Consider the following 24,100-nt stretch of genomic DNA (forward strand, 5'->3'; position numbering starts at 1 on the left):
TTATTTATACAGTATTCTGCCCACACGTGTGCCTGCCCACCACAAGAAGGCACCATATCTCATTACAGGTGGTTGTGAGCCACCATGTGGTTGCTGGGAATCAAACTCGGGACCTCTGGAAGAACAGAACCTCTGAGCCATCTCTCCAGCCCAGTCATTCTTCATTTATCTGTGCATGTGAATACCCAATTCTTACATTTTGATCCCCTGCTTTGTTTATGGTGGTCTGCTAAGTGCTATGTGACAGGGAGAAAGATCAGAGCTGTGGCCTCCTGGCAGTATGTACTGTAAGGAAATCCTCTGGCTGAGTGTGGTGGTGCATGCCTGTAATCGCAGAGGCAGGCGGATCTCTGTGAGTTCGAGGCCAGCCTGGTCTACAAAGTGAGTCTGGGACCGACAAGGCTACACAGAGAAACCCTGTCTCGAGAAAACAAAACAAAAAAGAAGATCCACGGTATTCCCTGTCGTTTTGTTCTACGTTAGGCTGAGGGGCTGCTTTCCTGTCTATTGTTCAAGAGCGATGAAGTCTTTTTTATTGGCTTAGGGCTCCATCCTGGAACAAAACAGTGTCCTGCCTGGACTCCTGCCTATTTGGCTCTATCCTCTTCTACCCATCTTCCTACTCTAGTCCTCCCAAGTTCTGATTCCTGAGCAAAAACTACCAATGAAATTCTCTTACTGGCTTTTCTTGAGGTTGTGCAATCTCAGTGTTCATGTCACTAGCGTCTTGGTCACCTTCTCTTTGAGGCACAAGAACAGCACACTCGTCTTTGCTGTTGTCTCCATGAACTTTACGTGTGGGTAGAAGTAAATTCTAATGTTAAAGGACTGAAATGCAGGCTTGGTGACTGCCACCGGTGTTTTCCGACCTCCATCAGCAGAAGAATTAGTGGCCGTTACATGGTACAGGGCTTCCAGGCACTGTCACTGGCTTTCTGGGTTGTGCCAGGGCCTTGTTGGCCTCTTGTTGATGTGATATCACCATGTCACACTGTCACTTAGCATAGTTGTAGAGAAATGCGTATTGCTTATTAAAATAGCTTTCAGGTCTTTATGTTAATTAGTGTAGGGTATTGTTAAAAATTACAGCTCTAGGGCTGGAGAGATGGCTCAGAGGTTAAGAACACTGTCTTGTTCTTCCAAAGGTCCTGAGTTCAATTCCCAGTAACCACATGGTGCCTCACAACCATCTATAAATGAGATCTAGTGCCCTCTTCTTGCCTGCTGGCGCACATGCGGGCAGAATACTTACTGTACAAATAATAAAGAAATCTTAAAAAAAAAAAGTTACAGCTCCACTCAGCCATGTTAGAAAGTTTTAGAAAAAGAAGACAAGGGTTTCAGATTGATTCAGTGAAAAAAGGTATTGAGGTCCAGATTTGGGAACTACTAAGTTCTTTATTTTTGTTCTTTTTTTAATAGTTTTTTTTTTCCCAAGACAAAGTTTCTCTGTCCTGACTTACTTTGTAGACCAGGCTGGCCTCGAACTCACATAGCTCCACCTAGGTGCCTCCCGAGTGCTGGGATTATGGGCATGCGCCACCACGCCTGGGGTCCATCATGTTCTGTCCTGTTGTCATTCTTTATGTGTTCCACTTGAAGCCAACATCATTAGCTATTGCTCCATCAGTGAAACGCTGCTCCGTGAGCTCAGAATCCTCATCTTCATTATCTGTGGCCAGCTGGCATCACCTCAGTAGTCTAAAGGAAAATATCAGTACTTTATCTTAGGTTTGGGATCAAATATTTTAATTGTAATTTGTTCTGGTGCCTCTTATTTCATCCAAGAACTAAGGTGTTATGAGTAATTTGATTTTAGTGGTCACTTTATATGTAACTTATGTTATAAGTAGTTTCATTTTAGCCTTCCTTTATGCATTGCTAGCATTTGTATGTAGCCTAATAATTTGACAACACAAAATATGCCAGTTGGGACAGTTTCATCAAGAAACTTCTCTTCATTTGTTTTTTGTCTGTTTGTTTGTTTGTTTTTGTTTTTGAGACAAAAAAGTTGTGTGAAGTCCAGGCTAGCCTGATACTTGCTGTGTAGCTCAGGTTGGCCTGAACCTTCTGCCCAGCTCCCACCTCCTGAGTGCTGGGTTTATAAGCATGCAATAGCACCATACCTTGCAAAGAAACTTAACTCTTTTCTACTAAGATGGTTTTCATTGAAATCTTTCTTTTTTGGAATCCCTGCTATAGATTAATATGATAATATTTTGGTATCATTAAACTTTCAGTTATATAACTATTTATTAAATTTATTACTTTTTACCTGCATTATTTATTTGTGTTGGGGGTTGGGAGCATGCCACAGTGGGCATGTAGTGAGTGGTCAGAGGACGACTTTAGGATTAGGTCCTTGCACTAAGGCCGCTGGGTTTGACGGTGCGTGCCTTTACCTGCTGAGTCATAGTGCTGGCCCGTTTTGTTTTGTTTTGGATTTTTTAGAGGGTTTCTCTGTATAACAGCTCTGGCTGTCCTAGAACTCATTGTGTAGACCAGGCTGGACTTGAACTCACAGAGATCCACCTGCCTCTGCCTCTCAAGTGCTGGGATTAAAGGCGTGTGCCACCACTGCTCGGCATCTGGCTCTTTTTGAAATTAAATTTTTTTTTCTGATGTGTTTTGAAATAGGGTCAGATATAGCTGAGGATGACCTTGAACTTTTTTTTTTTCCTCGAGACAAGGTTTCTCTGTGTAGCCTTGGCTGTCCTGGACTAACTTTGTAGACCAGGCTGGCCTCGAATTTACAGTGATCCGCCTGCCTCTGCCTCTCGAGTGCTGGGATTAAAGGCGTGTGCCACTACCACCCGGCTGACCTTGAACTCTTGAGCCTCCCGCCTCTGCCTCCCAAATGCTGATGTGAGCAGCCATGCCTGGCAATTCATTATTTTTGAAGTGAGACTCTTCTCTCCCTCTGTTAAGTGTATTGCTTTCCTTCCAGAAATGTCTAATGCAAAAGAAAGAAAACATGCTAAGAAAATGAGAAACCAGCCCAGTAATGTGACTCTATCCTCTGGCTTTGTGGCTGAGAGAGGTGGAAAGCACCATTTTGGAGGGGGGAAGCCTTCCCAGTCTCAAAAACAAGGTAAGGTGCACATGCTGCTCTTTCCACTTCTTTCCGATTTAGTTGCTTTTGCCAGTTTTGTTTGCTGACCGTCATCTTGGAGGTAAACACGTTGATTTAAAGAGAGATACAGAACACTCGTTATCAAAAGTTTGTACTTGCAAGTTTGCCTTCCTGTTAAAGTTCACCTGTGCCGTCATCCCTGGGCATGGAGAGATTGCCCCACGTGTCAGCTCCCGGCGGCAGCAGCGTTCCTCTTCACCGTTACCTGAGGGTGGAGACTGTAGAAGTACACAGTGGTGCAGGCAGCCCAGCTGTGCCTGGGCTCTGCGGCTCAGCTGCGGGCTCACCCCGCACCTTTGAATTTCTTTCTTCTGAAAAATCAGGGAAATGGAATCCACCAGGGTGAATTGTTCCTAGATTTAAAAGTCACAGGCTGATAAGATGCTTGGTGGGTAGGGTCAGGGGCCCAGTGGGAGATGCTCAGGTCACCCAAACCTGACCTCCTGAGTTCTGTTCCCTAAAGCCACAGTGGAAGGAGGGAACTGCCTTCTGCACGCTGTCCTCTGACCCTCACCTGAATGTCATGGCGTGTGTATGAGTCTGTGTGACAGTGATACATAAAACTACAATCTGTTTGAGATCGAGCTCTCTTTTCCATGCATTACGTATGCATCTGTGTCAGTGTGTGCGCGCGCTCGTGCATGTGTAATACATATGAAGGGAGGAAAAGAGAAAGTGTCTTTCTTCCCTCCTTCCCTCCCCCTTGTCTTATTTCACTTAATATGTATTACACACGCGCGCGCACGCACACACACACTCACACATAATTTGCATTTTCAAGCTGATATGTTGATCTCATTTACGCTGTGTTTCCTAACAGAAATATACTCAGCATATCACTGTTTAACTAATGTACTCTCAGACCCTTGTGAAATGATAGTTTGGACATGTTCTCTGGGAAAGTAGTAGAAAATGCGAGGTAGGAAAGTTTATTTACCGAGTAGTGTGCTTTGGGCCTGTTTAAATAACCATTAGATTTAATTTTTTTTTGGATATTCTTTTTTTTTAAGATTTATTTATTTTATGTATTGCATATAAGTGCTTCATCTGCAGAAGAGGGCACCAGATCTCATTATAGATGGCTGTGAGTCACCACGTGGTTGCTGGGAATTGAACTCAGGACTTCTGGAAGAGCAGGCAGTGCTCTTAACCACTGAGCTATCTCTCTAGCCCTAGATTTAAATTCTTAAGCTCTAGATTGAGATCTAGAAATATAGGGCTGTGTTTTGATATGTAGTCAAATATTATCTCATTTAAACCTCACAGTGACAAACCCTTTAATGCGTTTTAAGATGATAGTGGCTTCTTGATTTACATTCCAATGGAATGCACAAGACCCTGTAAAATTCTCTACTGACTTCTCTTCTGTCTGCAAACGATCAGACCATAGCACGGGCTTAGATGAACAATTCATGTTGCCCTGGAAACACAAAGGAGAAACTTTCCTTGTACCTGTTATGTAAGATGTCACACTGACAGATTGTGGTTGTACCTGTTAATGTGTCACACTAACGTGGTTGCAGTTGTACCTGTTAATGTGTCACACTGATGTGATTACAGTTGTACCTGTTAATGTGTCACACTGACATGATTGCTGTTGTATCTGTTAATGTGTCACACTGACATGATTGCTGTTGTATCTGTTAATGTGTCACACTGATGTTATTACCTGTTGTGCTGTGACCTTGGCCTTGTTCTTGGGAAAGTTACCTTCTACCCAAAATTCTTCTTTAAAGAAGATAGTAGGGCCTGTGAGATGTGAGATGACTCAGAGGGTAAAAAACTTGCTACATGAGCCTGGAGACCTGAGTTTAGTCATTAGAACCTGTGTGTGTGTGTGTGTGTGTGTGTGTGTGTGTGTGTGTGTCTGTGCGTATGTGCGTGTACATGCACAAGTAATAATACATTATAGGGCGTTGTAGGATTAACAGTTCTCTGCTGTGATTCTATCTCCCGTACGGGTGACGCATTTCTTTATGTCTTGTTTTTGAAAATGTACTAGAGCTTCATTCCGGAACCTCACAGCAGTGGCAAAGCAAGATGAGCCCCCACTTACTTCCCAAGTCTGATGTGAATGAGCAGTCTTCCTCCAAAACCATGTTTAAGAAAAAAGGAGGCTGGAAAGCAGGTCCTGAGGGCACTTCACAGGAGATCCCCAAATACATAACTGGTAGGTATTTATAAGGAAGAGTGAGCTCCTTGTTTCTAGTGCCAGCGCACTGCTCTTTGCTGCCCTGCGCAGCTGCCTCCCCTCTCCTCTGTCCTAACCACCTGCTCTCCTCCAGCCTCTATTTGACCATTGTGTCCTTAGGCCTGGTGCTGGCTCTCCCCTCTTTAGACGCTCTCTGACTGACCTTGTATGTCTGACTGTCAGCTGTTCCCCTAACTTCCATCTCTCTCCCCCTCTGGAACGGCAGCGCATACTCTTGCATGGCGTTCTGCAATGCGGAGCAGAGCTCGTAGACACCAGGATCTAAAGCCAGCCTCACTTCATCACTGCTGCGTCACCTCTGTCCCCACCACAACCTAAACTCTGTGTTCCTTGAACAAAGCTTAGATGTGCGTCTATATTTCTATTCCTACTTAGATAAATTTGCTTGTTTCTCTAGCACCCTGTCTACAGAAAGAGAGAGAGATAAACACAGAGAAAAGCTTGAGACTGATTCTGTTTTTTAATGAAGAAAACCAATAATAATAATTACAAGTTTTGAAAAGCAGAAAATAGTAAAGGAAAATACCCTTGAAGTCAAAACTCTTGTAAATCTTTTACCTCTCTGTGTTTTTATTTGTGAATTTTACACTTAAGAAAGGTTATGATTAGGGGCTGGGGAGGTGGCTCAGTTGTAACAACATTTGCTGTGCGAACATGAGAGCCTGAGCTGTAATCTCTAGGACCTGTGTGAAAAGCTGTGCATGGTTGCACATGCTTGTGACCCCAGGGTGGTGGGGCAGAGGCAGGGGGACTTTGGGAGCATGCTGGCCAGCCAGTCCAGTCAGAGCAGTGAGCTTCCGGTTCGGTGAAGAGACCCCATCTCAAGGGAACAAACCAGCGGATGATAGAGGAAGACAGGCTCTTCCTCTGCACGTATGAGCCTGATGGAGCCACATACACCCACGTATGCACACAGCACACATGTACAGTTAAGAAGAATAGGAGACAACAGTTGTAATTATATTAGGTGACTGTATGGTGCTTGTAGACCAACGCTCCTAAAGTTGGCCAGTCTTTTTTACTGACTAGAATATCTAGGAAGTTAGAAGTTTTTCCTAATTAGAAAATAGAACTGTTTTAGAAAGCTTGGGGAGATGTCACCATTGGGGAATCTTGTTGAGGGAATAGAACGCAGAAATGACCAACATTGGCGCTTACCTCATGGCACTCATAAGTTCCTGTTTCAGATCCGAGTGCCACCGAAACCCAGCAGAGAGACTGCTGCCTCAAGACTTGTTGGTGACCTTGCCTTTTCCTTCAACAGCTTCTACTTTTGCTCAAGCACGAGCTGCTGAAATCAGTGCTATGTTAAAAGCTGTGACCCAGAAATCGTCCAACTCACTGGTTTTCCAGACTCTTCCACGCCACATGCGACGAAGAGCCATGAGCCACAATGTCAAACGTCTTCCCAGACGGTTGCAGGAGATGGCCAAAAAAGAGGTAGGCATTTCACTTAGTGTAAATGGTCCAGAAGAATTTTAAGGCACTCAGCATTCTTTTTTCTTTGACTAGTTGGGTCATTATCTAGCCCTGGCCACCTTCTCTAGCTGTTCAGCAGGTGTGGCCAACCAGGACAACATGGTGAGACCCTATCCCACCCCAAAACAAGACTTTAAAATACAGTATTTGGAACCCATCTGTCTCTTCTCTTCTCTTCTCTTCTCTTCTCTTCTCTTCTCTCTCTCTTTCTCTCTTTCTCTCTCTCTCTCACCCTCCCTTTCTCCTTTCCTCCCTCCCTCCCTCTTTCCTTTTTTTTTTTTTTTTTTTTTTTTTTTTTCAAGACAGGATTTCTCTGTGTAGCCTTAACTCTCCTGGACTGGCTTTGTAGAATAGGCTGGCCTTGAACTCACAGCAATCAGCCTGCCTCTACCTCCCAAGTGCTGGGATTAAAGGTGTGCACCACCACTACCCAGCTTTTTTTGGTTTTTCAAGACAGGATTTCTCTGTGTAGTTCTGGCTGTCCTGGAACTAACTCTGTAGATCAGGATGGCCTTGAACTCACTGAGATCCTACTGAGTGTTGGGAGTAAAGATATGCACCACCTCCCACCCTACACTCCTGGCAAGTTTTGTACCTTTTTTTTTTTTTTTTTTTTTTTTTTTTGGTTTTTCAAGACAGGGTTTCCCTGTGTAGCCTTGGCTGTCCTGGACTCACTTTGTAGACCAGGCTGGCCTCGAACTCACAGTGATCCGCCTGCCTCTGCCTCCTGAGTGCTGGGATTAAAGGCATGTGCCACCATGCCTGGCGATTTAGTTTTGTACTTTCTAGATTGAATGTGAGGTCTGTTTTCTAGCAAAATTGAGTGTTTATCTATAGTCTAATGAAGTGAATGCATTGCTGTTTCCGGTTCTAGAATTCTGATCTTAAGTGAAGGTTAAAGCAAGAAGCTGATGTTTGGTTTATCTGGCTGCTAACATGAAGCTTATGTTACTGCGATAAACTTGTTTTAAAATTTGTTTACTTTGTTTTATGTGTATGGATATTTTGCCTGCATATATGTATGTACACCATGTTTATACCAGTGCATGAGGCGTCAGAAGGGTGATTTTTGAGCCACCATGTCGGTGCTAGGTATTGAACCTGGGTCTTTTGCAAGAACAGTGTGCTGTAAACCTCTGAGCCATCTCTCCAGCCCTGTGTGGTGAACATTTTACAAGTATTGTATCTTCATAGAGGATAAGGCTTACCGGGTAAGCAAGTGTTAGAGCTTTGCTTCCTTTCCAGGCTCACCTACCTCTCAGATCTTCTCCATTGTCAGCTGATTTGACCAATGTGAGGGAAGATTCTGTGCGACCCAGTTAAACAAAGTGGCCTGCCAGGTCTCCAGCCCATCTATTCATAGTTAGTCATTTGAATTCCTAATGTTCAGCCATGCTCTGAGACGCTTATAAACTAGGGTTGGCCTTTCCTCTTTAAACTGTAGGCCGAGAAAGTTGCTCATCAGAAAAAAGAACAGTCAAAAACTAAATGCCATAAAGCCCGAAGATGTCACCTAAACCGGACGCTGGACTTTAACCGTAGACAAAAGAAGAACATATGGTTAGAGACTCACATCTGGCATGCCAAACGGTTCCACATGGTGAAGAAGTGGGGGTACTGCCTTGGGGAGAGGCCCACAGCCAAGAGCCACCGAGCCTGCTACCGTGCCATGACAAGTCTCTGCCTCCTGCAGGTACTTGTTGCTATTGGACTTAGAACCTTCCTGGCGCCCCTTTTCAGACTTGCTCAAATTATAAACTCTTTCCTGTGAAGTTACACATCCAACAAGTGAGGCCCAGGACACTGCTGGGTGCTGGAGATGGAGCATTGTTAGTGAGGGAGACACACACCTGTCAGGGTTAGTGAGGGGGGCACACACCAGTCAGGGTTAGTGAGGGGGACACACACCAGTCAGGGTTAGTGAGGGGGACACACACCCGTCAGGGTTAGTGAGGGGGACACACACCCGTCAGGGTTAGTGAGGGGGACACACACCCGTCAGGCAGTAGTCAGGTCATGGTTGGAAGGGACAGGGTTCCGTTTTTGGTTTTTTTTTCCTTTGAGAGGTTCCCACACTAGTCAGTGCTGTTCTAGAACACCCTGTGTCCATCCTGGTTTTCAGTGCTGTCTGTGTGTCCATTCATTGTTCAGTCTTTACAGCAGCAGGGAAAGCGCATCCCTGTTTTATAGATGTGGAGACTAAGTTACAGACTTTGGTCCTCTGACTTTAGACCTTTGTTTTGTTTTGTTTTGTTTTTTTGTTGTGACCCAGTTGTACACATTTGGGTGAGAGCCATCTGGTCCCTGACAACTGAGAGGGAGCCGTTGTCGGTCAGTGATGGCAGTGGCTGCTTGGGATCTGTCCAAATCACAGCTATAATTTTGTCTTTCAGTTCTGATTGTTTAGCAGGCTGAAGTTGCTTCAACGGTGCTATGAGACAGAGTTGGTGCTGGCTGAGTGCCGCTCCACAGAACCGTATAGCTTTGTACAGATAGCCATCTCGGTGCCTTGGTGCCCTCTCCCAGGATATGAGGAGGTTGTAGGAAGACTTAACTTCAGTGACTGTACTGTCGCCTCAGTTCTTGAGGGTTTCTCAGTACTCAGCTCAGCTACGTTAATAAGATCGCACTCTCCACTGTGCTTGTCCACCGCTTAGTCAGACTGCGTACAAGATGGAGCATGGGAGGGAGACGGGACCAATTAACTGTTCATATCAGAACTCAGAACTGTGTTCAGAGGTCCTGGCCTGGCTAGCCAAAGCGAGCAGTTTTAGCATAATTTTGTGGAATTCTTTTTTTCTTACTCCTTTACTATTGTTTCTTGCCTTAAGTAGGTCTGAGGAATGAGTAATCCTTAATTAGAAGCAGCAGGCTGGTTTTTAAATTTTTTTTAAACATTCTTTATTTATTTACTTTTACTTTTTTTTGTATGCATTGTTCTTCTGTCTGCATGTATGTCTGTGTGAGGTTGTCAGATCTTGGGAGTTACTGACAGTTGTGAGCTGACGCAGCAGTTTTTATAGCCCATTTTGAACTTGTCTGTGAGAGTGGATTAAAACACAAATATGCTCGCTCAAATGTAGGACACTGTATGTTATAAATTAAATAATTCATTTTGATTTTTGACTCAGATTGGCTTAAGAATATCTGCTAATGTAATAGGAATAGGCATGCTTTACACATTGAGTTGTTAAAAAACGCTGGCTGTGGGTGACTTGTTTTGTGCAGTAGAACAGGTTTTCTTGTTGCCAGAGGTGTTAGAGCAGACCCCCTCTGGGGGTGAAGTCACAGGCAGTTGTGAGCCACTGAAGTGGGTGCTGGGAACTGAACTTGTCCTCTGCAAGGGCAGTGTGTAGTGCTCTTAACCTCTGAGCAGCTCTTCTGTGTTCCTCAACAGGTGCTGATACAGCTCTGGGTTCTTGGCACTTTTTACCTGGTAACAGACCATAGCATATTTAATTCTGTTTCTTCTTTGTTCAGGATTTGTCATATTACTGTTGTTTGGAGCTGAAGGGTAAAGAGGAAGAGATTCTGAAGGCGCTTGCTCAGATGTGTAGCATAGACACAGGTAACCTCTCCCAAAGCTGCGCGCTGTTTTACTCTCTCTGTGTGTGTCTGCTTGTAAACGAATGTCTACTATGCATTTCACAGTTTTAATGTGGAGATGTGTGAAGTACTGATTCCTAGTGAGTATTAATTTAAGAAAGATTGAGTTGATACTTAGATCTAATAACATTCTTATGTGTAAAGCGAGCCATTATTCTGTGGAGTAGACTTAGGCAGAAACAATTTAAAACTCACTAAATCATTCATTTAACAAATATTTTTTTTTTTGAGAACCTACTCTGTTCCCACTTTTCTTTTAAGCTGTGGCCAGAGCCAAGCTTCTCTCATGGACACAGACAGTGGCTCTCAGGAAATAAATAATGTTGCGTGTGAGCACTTGCAGTCACAGTATCTTGTTGTGTCTGTGCCAGGGCTGACCTTCGCTGCGGTTCACTGCTTGTCTGGGAAGCGGCAAGGGAGTCTCATGCTTTACCGGGCAAATAGGTATCCCAGAGAGCCGCTCGGGCCTGTCACCTTTATCTGGAAGTCTAAGAAGGCCACAGGGGACACCTCTGAGGACAGGCAGTTGTGGATCTGGCTTCACCCAACTCTTAAGCTGGTATGTCATTCTGTTATTCAGTTATACAGGTGTAGAGGTATTTAGTCATACGCATGTGGAGGTCAGAGGACAGCGTGAGGGAGTCTGCTCTTTTCTTCCACCGTGTGGGTACCAGGGAGTTCGGTGGCAATCCCAAGCTGAGCCGTCTCACCTGCTTACCATTACATTTTAAATCACTACTGGAAGACAGTATTTTATAAATCTGGATGCTATAAAGATGGCCTGACAGTTTGATGTGATACTTTTTTTAGTGAATCAATTAAAATTTGCTTCCATACTTTCTCTTTTTTCCTTCCTTCCTTCCTTCCTTCCTTCCTTCCTTCCTTCCTTCCTTCCTCTCTCTTTTTTTTTTTCTTTGAGACAGAGTTTGTGTAGCCTGGCTATTCTGGATTTGCTATGTAGACCAAACTGGCCTCAAACTCAAGGCAGTCTGTCTGTTTGTCTCCCAACTAAGTGCTGGGATTAAAACCATGTGCCATCATGCCTGACTCATATATTTTTAGTTAATTTTTTTAAAAATCTAAAACTATTGTACAAAGACTGGATAGACTTACCTTGAACGTGATTTGATTTTTATATATTTATACACACACACACACACACACACACATACACACACACACACACACACACATACATACACACACACACACATACATTATGTAATGATGGGCACAATGAACACATCCATGTCCATCAATTTAATTTGTAATACTACATTTAACTTAAAAAATAGTTTTTAAGCATCTATTTCTATTTTATATGTATGCCTGGTAGCCATGGAGGCCAGAAAAGGTGGTTTTAAACACTGAGAGATGTCTTGAGCGATCTGTGTTTAAATTTTGAAGATTTAAAACAAATGTTTAAATATTTCTTAGGCTGTCCTAGAGGAAATAAAAGCAACATGCCAGTGTTCAGAACCAATCAAACCAAGTGTCTGTGTCCCTGATCCTCTCCCGACACCAGCCCAGGAAGAAAGTCAACCTGAATTAGGTGATGACAAAATTAGCAAGAAAAGGAAAAGGAAAGATGATGAAGAAAGTATTAAACCAACTAAGAAAATTCTTGGCGATGGAACTAGAGACCCATGTCAGCCACGTTCATGGGTCTCTCCTACCACAGGGATTATAATCAGGTAGGAGGCGAGTTCAGTGTGCAGCTCCTGGGTATGTTCAGTGAAGATTGCCCCTCCTTTTTTTCCTCAAGAGAGGGTTTCCCTGTGTAGCCTAGCTGTCCTTGAAACTTGCTGTGTAGACCAGGCTTGCCAGATCTTCCTGCCTCTACCTTCCAAGTGCTGGGATTAAAGGTGTGTGCCACCCTACCTGGCTCTGACTTGTTCTGTGTGCCACACTGACTTGTCCTGTTTTGTTAGTAGTGCAGACATTATGTGATGGAGGTTTTCGTTTTGTGGTCTCTTCTCAGTGATCTGACAATGGAGATGAGCAGGTTCCGCCTGATTGGCCCACTTTCCCACTGCATCCTGACCTCAGCACTAAGACCTGCTCCTATGCACACAGTGAGTAAATGTGAGGTCACGTTAGCCCAGGTGGCTCTGTAAGACAGTCTGACACCCACTGGATTGCCTTGTAAATGTGTAATTTCCCAGCTTGTTTCTGTTAACAAAGATTTTTCTTTTACTCTTTCACTTCTAGAAGATCAAATCTCAGTGAGTGTGATAAATCAGTTGACGTTTTAATTCTTATATTACTCAGAGTTGTGTAGTTAGTAGTCTCTGCTCCATAGATGGGCCATGGGATGTCTCTAAGATCTCTGAAATTGTATGCCAGTATTTTTTTTTTCCTCCTTTTCCTTTAGTTTTTGTTTTCTTTGGGTTTGGCTTTTATGACTTTTTCTGAAAAGTTAAGAGCAACTCGCCTATTGGCTCTTCAGATCAGGAGCAGGGTGACTAGTGGCTACCAGTCATGTGACACTGCTGGCCACTTAAACTGACCGAGTGGCTGAGGTACTGATTGTACTTTTATTTAATTTTATCTAACTAGATTAAGTTCAGGTGGCTCTTTGTGGCTTGTGGCCTTCATGTAGACAGTGTTGGTCATGAGCGTGAGGAGATCAGGAGTCAACTTTCCGGTTTAGATTCTGTTTTTTTTTCCATCTTAGTCAGTTGATTTAGCACTTGAGCCTTGCAGATGTAATGTGGCAAATATAGTGACCAAGCTGAACACAAATTGAGCTTTTAGAGAGATGCTGTAAAGGAGGAAAGCAGCCTTTCAGTGGTTTCTTTTTTTGTTTGTTTTGTTTTTGTTTTTAAAAGATTTATTCGTTATGTATACAGTGCCCTGCCAACTTGTACACCTGCAGGCCAGAAGAGGGCATTAGATCACATTATAGATGGTTGTGAACCACCATGTGGTTGCTGGGACTTGAACTCAGGACCTCTGGAAGAGCAGGCAGTGCTCTTAACTGCTGAGCCATCTCTCCAGACCCCAGTCTTTTGCCTTCACTTGAGTTCCGCCCCAGCCTTGGCCCCTTGGCCTCAGGGAGTGGCTTTAGGACTGTCCCTTGTTATTTCCCCTTGTAGGATGGATAGTGAGCTTTTACCATTCATTTTATTCATTGTTTTTTGTTTTTGTGTTGTTTTTTTTTCTTTTCAAGACAGGGTTTCTCTGTTTAGCCTTGGTTGTCCTGAACTCACAGTGTAGACCAGGCTGGCCTCAAACTCACAGCAATCCGTCTGCCTCTGCCTCCCGAGTGCTGGGATTAAAGGCATGTGCTGCCATGCCCAGCTAAAGATTTATTTGTTTATTATTTATACACTATTTTGCCTGCATTGGTGCCTGCACCTCAGAAGAAGGCACCGGATCTCATTATAGATGGTTATGAGCGACCATGTGATTGCTGAGAATTGAACTCAGGACCTTTGGAAGAATAGCCAATGCTCTTAACCTCTTAGCCATCTCTCCAACCCCTATTTCATTTATTTTTGTTACATTGCTTTTTTGTAGATGGAATTCAGGCTTTATGCATGCTAGACAAGGCTGTAGCCCTGAACTATATTTCAAGTACAATTTATTCACTACTTGTTGAGATAAAAACTTCTCAAATAGTTGGGTGATGGTGGCGCACGCCATGAATCCCAGCACTCAGGGAGGCAGAGGCAGGCAGATCTCTGTGAGTTTGAAGCCAGCCTGGTCTACAAAGTTGAGTCCGGGACAAACAGGGCTTCACAGAGAAACTCTTTCTCAAAAAGCAAAACAAAAAGAAAAGAAAAAATTGCCAAGTAGTTTCTCGTGTCATTTAAGGTAAAATTCAGCTCCTTTCATGTGGCCTGTGGCCTCGGGGACCTTCAGCCTCCTTCCCCTCTGCCCCGTGGCATGCTGGCCTTTCAGTTCTAGCACGCGTCACTTCTCATGCCCATCATCACGGTGCTGACCCATTTTCTTTCTGCCTGTTGAGCGTTCTGTTGTGCTGATCTTGGTTGGGCTAAACTTTCCTCATTTTCAAGTTTCAGCCCATCTCATCCAAACTGTTCTCTCTAGAACTGTTCCCTGCGCCCTCAAGTTAACTTACCCAGCTGTTTCTGTAGCATCTGAGCATTTGCTCTTGTGTTAACATCTGGGTCTCTCACTGGCCTCTGCGGTTCACGATGGCAGGCAGGGCTGGTCCACAGTGCTTAGCATACAGAGAAGGCCTTCCATGTGCTAATAAATTATGGAGTGAAGATTTGATTCGGAAGGTTTGGTCCTGGAGCCTGCGCTCCACACCGCTAAACTGTGCTGCCTGTGTTCTGTGAGGTGCGTGGCGCCTGCCTCACAAGGGAGAGTCGTTGAGCATGAATCCTGGCTCTTGGTTGTCATGTCCGTCACTCTTGTAGTGCCGGAAATGCTTGCAAACCTTGCTAAATCCCAGTCTCGCCAAGAAAGATGTAAGTGGTGTGTTTACGCATCTCATCCAGTGTGACTGAGGACAGTCCAGTGGTTTACTTGATGTTTCTCATTGGTTTGCTGAGAAAGGAGTATTTTATTGCTTAAACTAAAGATGATGAAGGTGGTGAAACTGGAAAACAGCCGATGACTCTTAGATAATTGTGCATAAGAAAGTGTCACAGTGCCGAGTTAAGTCGCGTCTATGAAAGGCTCAGCTGTATTTCTGTGTCTGTGAAACCTCTCATTAGAGGGTTAGTCTTTTTTTTTTTTTAAGATTTATTTATTTATTAGGCAATGTTCTGCCTGCATGTGTGCCTGCATACCAGAAGAGGGCACCAGATCTCATTATAGATGGTTGTGAGCCACCATGTGGTTGCTGGAAATTGAACTCAGGACCTCTGGAAGAGCAGCCAGTCCTCTTAACCTCTGAGCCATCTCTCCAGCCTCTGTAACTGCTGTCTTAAATACAGTGGTGTCTTCACCGCTGCTGCTTGTGAAATAGTTCTCCTCACACTCAGAAACATGGGCAGTGGAGTCATGCTGCAGCAGGTTCTAGGCCTGGCTCAGCATGGATACTAGGCCTTGCTCATGGTTTTTCTGCTGAGGAGGTGTCTTTGTTTTCTAGGGGGAGGAGGATGCAGAGGAGACACCCCATCACTGGTGGAGCGACACTTGCAAGAGCTCAGATGGTGTTTTTCTTCATCAAAGACAGGAAGCAGTGTTCGAGTTGCTGGGAGGTAGAAAGGGAGCGTTTGGTTGTGCTGGGGAGGAGGGTAAAGGAGGCGCAGGGGGCTGCAGGGGGCTGGGGGGGCGTGTGGGAGGCATGGGGGGCGGCTCCGGAGAGCAGTGTGCAGGTGGCCCCTAGTCAGGACTCCTGCTTTTCATGTCGCTACTATTTGTTGGGACGTAACAAGAGAAGCAGCTAAGAAGCCCAGCGTCAAGGATTACAGCACCGTGTTCATGTCTATCTGTGAACTAACATGGTTGTTCCTGTTCTAAATAACCAGCATTCTGAAGTAATGATGAAGTGGACAGGCAGGTGTTGACCTACTGTGTGTATTTACTGACCCTTGTATGCTCATAGCTGTTAGAAAAACATGTGTTCATGTTGTAAGATAGTAATTTTTATGACCTTTTATTTTGCAGGAAACGTTGTTTTTAAGGTCTTAATGTATTTTCTGAATGTGTTAATGGGAAAAGGTGATGTGTGTTTTAAAATAATTATCCCCCAAAAAAGCTTTCATTGGAAAAATCTGAAAGGTTTCAAAATTCAAACAAGACTGTATTAATATATATTGTGACTTTTTTTTTTTAAACTAAAAATATTTTATTACCTTTATTTCTTATTTTGTGTTTGTGTACGTGTACATGTGTGTAGAGGTCAGTGCACAACTTGTGGAAGTTAGTTCTCTGCCTTTACTCATAGGGATGAGCCTTTACTCACTGAGCTGTACTGCTGCTGGCCCTGTGAGTGCCTTCTGTAAACTTGCTTTTTATGCGTTCATTCTGTTTCTGTTTCGTTGAAGGGATATCATCACCTGCGGAAATCCCTGCAGGTACTATTCTGGGATTGACAGTTAGGGATCCGAGAGTAAATTTGCCCCCACAGCGGTCCAGAGCTTTGCCTGATCCAGAAAGATACCAAGGTAAAGAGCTTGCCACGTTCCTTGCTGAGCTGTCAGGTCCTGTGAGGAGTTCAGCCTCTGCCTCATGTGTAGTATAGTCGCTGTACCTGAGGTGTGTGTCAGAGGATGCTGTGTGGAGAGCAGTGTGGACCATGCAGCCAGCTGTTCTCCTTTGTGGTGTATTTTCCCCCGAGTCCTCTGTTTTCAGTATCTAGTGAAGTGTGGCTTTTTAATTCTCCCAAGTACCCGGACTTTCAGATGTAACTGCGAGGAAGGGATGTGCACCGGCAGCTGGTCTTGTGCTCGTTGGAAGCCTCTGTCTGACCATACAGATGATCCAGGTTCGAATCCTGGCAAGGCCATCCAGGTGCTGAAGTCTCAGAGCACATGGTTTTAACAGGGTAGCGGGTCGTGAGAGCGCTGTTTGTCTGGGAGTGTGGGAAGGTGGGTTGAGGCTGGTGAGAATTTTAAGCTAATCTGGGATGCTGCTGCATTGGGTTAACTGTCACTTAAACACCAGTAATTAAGAGTAGTTTAAATAGCTTGTGAGCTGTGGGAGAAAAACATTTAAGTGCATTTTATAACAACTTCACAATTTTGTTTTTAACCCTTCTGTGTGTAGTTAGCTAGTTTATTAGGGACCAATATAAATGGCCCTGTGAGAGTTCCACAAAAAAGGTGGCTGAGAGGATTTGAAGACACATAGGTAAGTTAGCTGTGGAGCCCAAGTCTTCATTGCTTCCGCTTTCTCCTTTAGTGTGTATGGTCTGGCATAACTGTGGACGTTGGAGTGTCTACTGAGACTTACATGCAGAGCTGTAAATACCTAAAGCCACGGGTGAGCTCTCCGTCTCTTTAGCCACACCCGTTTTTGGATGGGCAGTTTTGTCACGTCCTTCCCAACAGGCTTAATATGAATTAGTTCCAGGAAAATTAAAGTCCGTTGTGAACACTGTGACTCAGTTTCCACTGTAGAGTCCACCAATGCGTTAGGCATTGGTACAGTATTTCATCACAGCCTCTTTTGTGTTACTGTTTTGGGTTTTTGAGACAGGGTCTGACTGGGTGTCCCTGGCTGGTCTGGAAATCTATGTAGAACAAGGTTGGCTTTGAACTCTGGTGGAGCTCTGCTTTCTCGGCCTTCTGGGTACTGAGATAATTCAAGCCTGTTTTAAGTGCTGTAATTTCTTTGCAGATATGTTTTATTTGGTATTTGAGCTGCATAAAGAAGCGTACGTTTTTGCTGAGGATGTAGCTTTGTGGTGGGATGCTTGCCTGGTATGTGAGAGCTCCTGAGTTTAATCCCTAATTGTTTTGGCACAAGGACTTGCTATGTAGGTATGACTGGCCTGGAACTCGCTGAATATCCCAGGCTGGCCTTGAACCATGCCAGTCTTCCCGCCTCACTGTCCTGAGTGCTTGGATTGCAGGCAAGACTCAGTAGTACACCAGGCAAGGAGTACACTTTCCATGTGAATTAGTTGGACTAGTGTTATATCAATACTTTGACTATCTCACCTAGGAAGATAAGTCAGACCAAAGGGCAGAGGTGTGTTTTGGTGGCCTGGGTCATTTAAAAGGTCAGGGCTGACAGAGTTCAGTCTGTCTGCATCTGAAGTTGTTCCCTGCCTGTTTTGACAGGTAGTAATTCTTGAAGAAGAGCTTGCCTGCTGTGGGTAGCAAGCTCCTTTTTTTTTTTTTTTTTTTTACCTAGTATAAACTGTATTTTGGTAGCTTTTACAGGGAAAGATTCCTGGGAACTTGACTGCTGTGTTCCCATGCTTTGAAGCATTCACCCCTTAAGTAAGAGTTAATTATTAATGTGTTTTTATAACACTTCAGTTTCATTAACTGAGCAGTTTACTGTGTAAGTAACTGGTCCCTGAGGTGAGATGTTAATATACTGAACTGAGAATGGAGGTGTGGCTTGGGGATAGAGCTCTTGCCCAACCACTGGGCCCTGGTTCAAGTCCCAGCACTGGAGAAACGGAAAGAAGCCCTCAGACCACATTTGTGCTGTTGGGCTGCTGTGCTTGCTGTCTCTAGTAGCTGCTGATCTGCTTTGCTAGGTTATTTGAGCTGGTCCTCGCCAGAGAAGAGCTTGCTTTTAGCTTGGCTGTGGAGCAGGCAGTGAGGCTCAGTGGCAGGGAATATGCTAAGTGTGTGCGTTGGAAGCATTTGTGCAGTCAACAAACCAAAACAGAAGGAAAGAAAGAAAGTACCGAGCTACATTTACATTGTATGTTTAGGCTTATTTTTAAAACTTCCCTCAAAATACTCTTTGGCTGTACGTCTGTGCCACCAAAGCCATGAAGGAGTGTCTGGTTGCTTCAAAATAGCAGATGGGCCGTCATCTCCTTTTCCAGTGCTCCTGAGCACTCTTAAAGCACAGCGCAGCAGAGGACTTCCAGGAGCTCGGTTTCGGGTCACTTTATACAGCTGTGTGCCTGCTTCTGGGAAGACAAAGCTAGAAGTTTCAGCTAGGAGCTGGCCTGTCCCTACCACAATGAGCTGAAGGCCGTCGCTCCCTCTCTGCCAACCCTCATGTTTTCCCTGTGCCTAGTTTTGCCTTTTCCAGATGTCAGGTGGTTGGACTCATACAGTGGGTAGCCTTTTCAGATTGGTCCTCTTCCCTTGTGAGATGCAGCCGAAAGCCCTCCTGTCTTCGTGTGACTCTGTATCACATTTGTTTAGTCCATCATCTAGAATATTTGAAGCTGGTGCTTTGCTGTGCCTTTGTTTCCTGAGAAGTCTCTCTCTTGTCTGCAGCTCAGTCTGAATAAGTAGCTCAGTTATGCCCCTCAGATCTGTGCTGCGCTCAGTAGGACAGTGCTCTGGGTCAGCCAGGGCTATCAGGGTGGGGCTGGTCCTACAGGGCAGTGCGAGCCTCCCTGGCACTCAGCTGCACCTGAGACCTCACTGGTTGTCTCCACAAGAAAGAGCACTTTACAGACCAAAGCGCTGCTTCTGTAGCTCTCTTCTCAGGCCTGTTTATCAATTACACTTTCGCCAACTTTGTTCTCCCTTAAAATTTGTCACGCCATGGTTTAGTTATTTTTTCCCAGCCTGCAGACTCACACAGGTATGTGCTTTTAAGTGACTTTCTGTGTTGAAAGTTTGGGACAATAGCCGCCGCTGCCCCTCCCACCCATTTTTTTGTTTTGTTTTGTTTTGTTGGAGACAGGGTCTCTCTGTTAGCCTTGGCTGTCTTGGACTCGCTTTGTAGACCAGACTGGCCTTGAACTCACAGCAGTCCACCTGCCTCTGCCTCCCGAGTGCTGGCATTTAAAGGTGTGTGCCACCACACCCAGCCTTTCTTAATTCTTCAGTCTAACAGAATTAGATTTGAAAGACTTCTGCTGTGTTTAAGCGACTGCACGTAGAGGTGACTTGTGTCAGTGTAAGTGTGCATCGCTGAAAACCCTCCCTCCTGGTCTTCTGTAGTGCAGTGTGCTTTGCTCAAGAGAAAGTGTAGTTCACAAATATTGCTCCCCTTACAGGAATGAAGAAACGTGTTTTACAGACAGGAGCAAGTAGCTCAGTAAACGTCAGTTATAAGAGAAGGTGTCCTGTAGAATTTGATTATCTTAAATGTATTATTACTAGTATTATAATTGTGTGTTTGTGGAGAAGTAAATGTCACAGAAAAGTTAATTCATGGACTAGGAAACCAATTGTAAGAATAAGTAGGAATGTCTTCTGGTTCAGTAAATGCCCATGAAATACTTTCCGCCATCAGTCTGGCAGCATTAGGGTCTGATGGATTGAGAGTGTGGTTTGAAGGCTGTTTCTTTTTCCTCTTAGATAATGAGCAAATTAAACAGCTGCTTCTGGAGGGTGTGCCTGTGGACTGTACGCGTAGCTTTATCTGGAACCAGGATATCTGTAGGAGTGTCACAGAGAATAAAATCTCGGATCAGGTAACTAATGGGCCAGGATCGCTGGTATGCTGAGTGACAGGCACTTGCTGTACTCAAGACCCTACAAAGGGACTTTATGTTCCATCGAGTCCCGTGTACTTACATGTTCTTTACTGCGATACTTTGAAATTAAAAAAAAAAAAAAAAAAAAGAATGATTTCTAGAACAAGACCTTTTCCTGAAGTGAAAAAATCTTGTGGTTTAATTTTTTAATTTTCTTTTTTTTTTTTTTTTTGGTTTTTCGAGACAGGGTTTCTCTGTGTAGCCTTGGCTGTCCTGGGCTCACTTTGTAGACCAGGCTGGCCTCAAACTCACAGCGATCTGCCTGCCTCTGCCTCCCAAGTGCTGGGATTAAAGGTGTGCGCCACCACGCCCGGCTAATTTTCAAGTCTATTTTCCTTAACTATTGTGTCTTTAAGGTCACAGTGATTGAACCCCAGAGTCGGGCATTGTGTCAGATGATGAGGTACTAGAAAGACTAAGGACTGCCTGGGGACACTGAGGCTGGCTTCCTGTGTGAAGGAGCCTGTGTTTGAACTTACTCTCAGATGGGAGCTAGACTTGTCGGGGGCAGGGTCAAGGCTGCAGTGGGGAAAGGCTGTCAGGAAGTAAGAGCAGCATTTATAATGGCCCAGGCCTGAATCTGCGCATAACCGCCAGCTCAGACAGGACAAGGGAGAATGCTGAAGGGACACACGGACTAGACTATAGAGGACCTCAAGGCATTGTAAAGATTTGTATGGGTTCCATGGAAGGTTTTAAGACTGGCTATGACATGACTGCATGTCACTCTAGCGGTATGTAGAGTTTGTGCATGGGGGGCGAGGACTAGGGGTCACATAGCGTGAAAAGAATCACATAGATAAAATGGCTGAATGGAAAGAAAGAAATGTACCGTGTAGGACATGGTGGGCTCTGAATTGTGCAGTGGCTGGAGGGATGGGACGACACTTGGTGGTTGCTGGAGGGTGACAGACGGTGTCTGTAGCTTAGCTCCTGACTTTCTGGTTTGGCTCTGTGGCGTGAGACAAAAGACAGCCAGAGTCGTGTTGGTTTGTTCACTGTTGTACTCCCAGGTCCTAGAAAAACACTTGGCACATAAGAGGTGCTCGGTAAATGTTTGAATGTTTGAATAATGAGCTCTGGGGTCTGTGTATCATTCGGTTAGGTGGGGGGTTTGGAAGAGGACAATGGGAAAGGCAATTCTGAGAGGCAATGTGCTTCTCAGGAACGGATGTCTTAGAGCCTGGTCTTAAATTCCAGGTGGGAAGCTAGGGAAAATATTGTGCAATGGATGGTAAATACACAGGTAGCCATAGAAGCTTAGCAAAGGTAAAAAGGCCAAGGCTTGAAGAGTGCTGTTGAGGCTGCAGTTATACCAAAATGTGGAGGAATGTCTCAGTTCCAGTCAGCTGAGGAGCAAAGGCAGTGGCTGCGCATCTCTGAACCCGGAAGGCTTGCCTCCCTCCCTCAGCAGCTCCGAGTGGGGGCTGGAAGGATGCTGTCACTCCTCACGTCTGGAAGGATGCTGTCACTCCTCACTCCGCACTTGTTTATGGTCTGGAAGGATGCTGTCACTCCTCACTCCGCACTTGTTTATGGTGCCGTCTGTCATTCAGACCTGCAGACAGGTTTTCTCAAGAGCATGGCACCGCGTTCTCAGTTGCTCATCTTTGGGAAGTTAATTTTTGTACTGTCTTACTTAATGAGAACACAGCATAATCAAAATAAAAGGAGTAGCATATACAACTGTAGAATTAATTTTGATACGAGGCTAGCAGAATGAACACACGTAGGTTAACTTTGAGTCTTCTGGCGTATCCTAGCTCAGACTGCAAATTTAAGACAATTTGGCATCTTCCCACCAAAGCCTGTGCGTAGAGGAAAATCTTTATAGGAAGGATACTTTTACTGATGCTGGCTTGTGTTTGCTCACTCAGGGCATTTTACTTTTACTTTTTACGCGAACGTTTATCTTCTACATTTTCTCCTAGGGGGTCCCAGTAAGATCTAGAAGACTGACTGTTTGTGTTGACTTATGTTTCTCCCTTTAGGACTTAAACCGGATGAGAAGTGAATTGCTGGTTCCCGGGTCACAGCTTGTTTTAGGGCCTCGTGAATCCAAGATACCTATACTTCTGGTTCAACAGCCAGGAAAAGTGACTGGCGAAGACCGACTGGGCTGGGGAAGTGGCTGGGACATCCTCCTCCCCAAGGGTTGGGGCATGGCCTTTTGGATCCCATTTGTAAGTTGCCTTTTGATTTCAGCTAATAACTGAAATAATGAAAACACATCATAACAGATAGTAGATGCTAAATGTTCTGTGCGTGGTGCACAATTTCGAAACTGAGTGGTATGTTTCCATCCTTAGAGGTTAAATAGTGGCTATAGAAATACAGAATAGCTCCTATGTGTAGTTCCCAGAGGAGCCAGGCTCTCATGGGTAAGACCTGTGGAGGGCCAACAGGAGGGCTCAGCAGGTTACGGTGCTTGCCACCAAGCCTGACATCCTGAGTCTGATTCTCAGTACTCACAGGGTGGAAGGAAAAGAACAGCTATCTCAAGTTGTCCTCCGACCTCCCCACATGTGCAATGACGTGTGTCCACACAAACACAAAATAAGTAGAATTTAGTAATAAGAAAGACAGGAGTGTAGTTCCCCCCCCCACCCCCGTGTCTCCCCCAAGGCTGGGAGTACAGGAGTGAGACACAGTGCTGGCTCCCACTGTATGGATTTCTGCTGTCTTACGCTGACTAGCATGTCAACTGTACGGCTACCCTGATGTTCCCTACATGCTTGCTTATGCGTCGATCATCCATCTGTTTGCCCTTGTCCCACAGTCTTGCCCCAGGCCTTCTCACATGCTAGCAACAAACTGTATTTGAAGTTCTCGAAGTAGAATGACTTTTTAAAAAATAGGTAACAATAGTGCTGCATTTTCAGCATGCAGAAATTCATTAGCTTAGCTTTTACAGAAGTACAGAGCATGTTATTGTGGTTTTAAATGCTAACTATAAGCATATACTGCTCCTGTTTTTTAACTAGCCAAATTTTTTTTAACACTTGTGTGTAAGCTACTTCTGGTTAGTTTAAGCATTACTTTGCTATCAATGATAAGTGACATGTCAGTGCCTAGGTTAAGTTGTTCTACTTAATTTAAAAAAAAAAAATATTTATTTATTTATTTATTTATACAGTATTCTGCCCACATGTACACCTGCATACCAGAAAAGGGCACCGGATCTCAGTACAGATGGTTGTGAGCTACCATGTGGTTCTGGGATTTGAACTCATGACCTTTGGAAGAGCAGACAGTGTTCTTAACCTCTGAGCCATCTCTCCAGGCCCTTAATTTTATTTTTTTAATTAGGAAATGTTTTGTTTTTTCTTCAGCACTGAGGATTGAACTGAGGGTTTTAGGCAGGGTATGAAGCATTCTGTCACTGAGCTACATCTGCAGACATTAGGCATTGTTTCATTCACATAGAAAAGACAAGGTCCTAACGTGCCCGAGGGCTGTGCGCCCTGAGCTTGCCATCCCGCCAGGGAAGTGAAGCCAGTAGAGTCACTGCAGCGCTTCACGTCCTCACAGCAGTCTCACCTCTCCTCCTAAAGCAGCACCTGGTTACCTCCATGCACATCCTCATACCTGTGTCAGATGCTTGTCTCTGTAATAAGTA

The 24,100-nt window shown here is 44.6% G+C and overlaps 1 protein-coding gene across 1 annotated transcript in view; it reads left to right on the forward strand.

The window, feature by feature from the left end:
• Nucleotides 1–24,100, forward strand: part of Pop1 (POP1 homolog, ribonuclease P/MRP subunit) — a 31,862-nt gene that overhangs the window by 1,854 nt on the left and 5,908 nt on the right. The window contains exons 2-13 of the mRNA XM_051159464.1: nt 2,948–3,091; nt 5,136–5,303; nt 6,610–6,785; nt 8,269–8,517; nt 10,305–10,392; nt 10,802–10,989; nt 11,868–12,124; nt 12,412–12,505; nt 15,499–15,610; nt 16,400–16,519; nt 20,303–20,418; nt 22,473–22,664. Of these exons, the coding sequence (XP_051015421.1) occupies nt 2,950–3,091; nt 5,136–5,303; nt 6,610–6,785; nt 8,269–8,517; nt 10,305–10,392; nt 10,802–10,989; nt 11,868–12,124; nt 12,412–12,505; nt 15,499–15,610; nt 16,400–16,519; nt 20,303–20,418; nt 22,473–22,664 (1,902 nt within the window). The 5' untranslated portion in view covers nt 2,948–2,949. The remainder of the gene's footprint in view (nt 1–2,947; nt 3,092–5,135; nt 5,304–6,609; nt 6,786–8,268; nt 8,518–10,304; nt 10,393–10,801; nt 10,990–11,867; nt 12,125–12,411; nt 12,506–15,498; nt 15,611–16,399; nt 16,520–20,302; nt 20,419–22,472; nt 22,665–24,100) is intronic.

Source organism: Acomys russatus, chromosome 17 (genome assembly GCF_903995435.1).
Source record: "Acomys russatus chromosome 17, mAcoRus1.1, whole genome shotgun sequence".
NCBI lineage: Eukaryota > Metazoa > Chordata > Mammalia > Rodentia > Muridae > Acomys > Acomys russatus.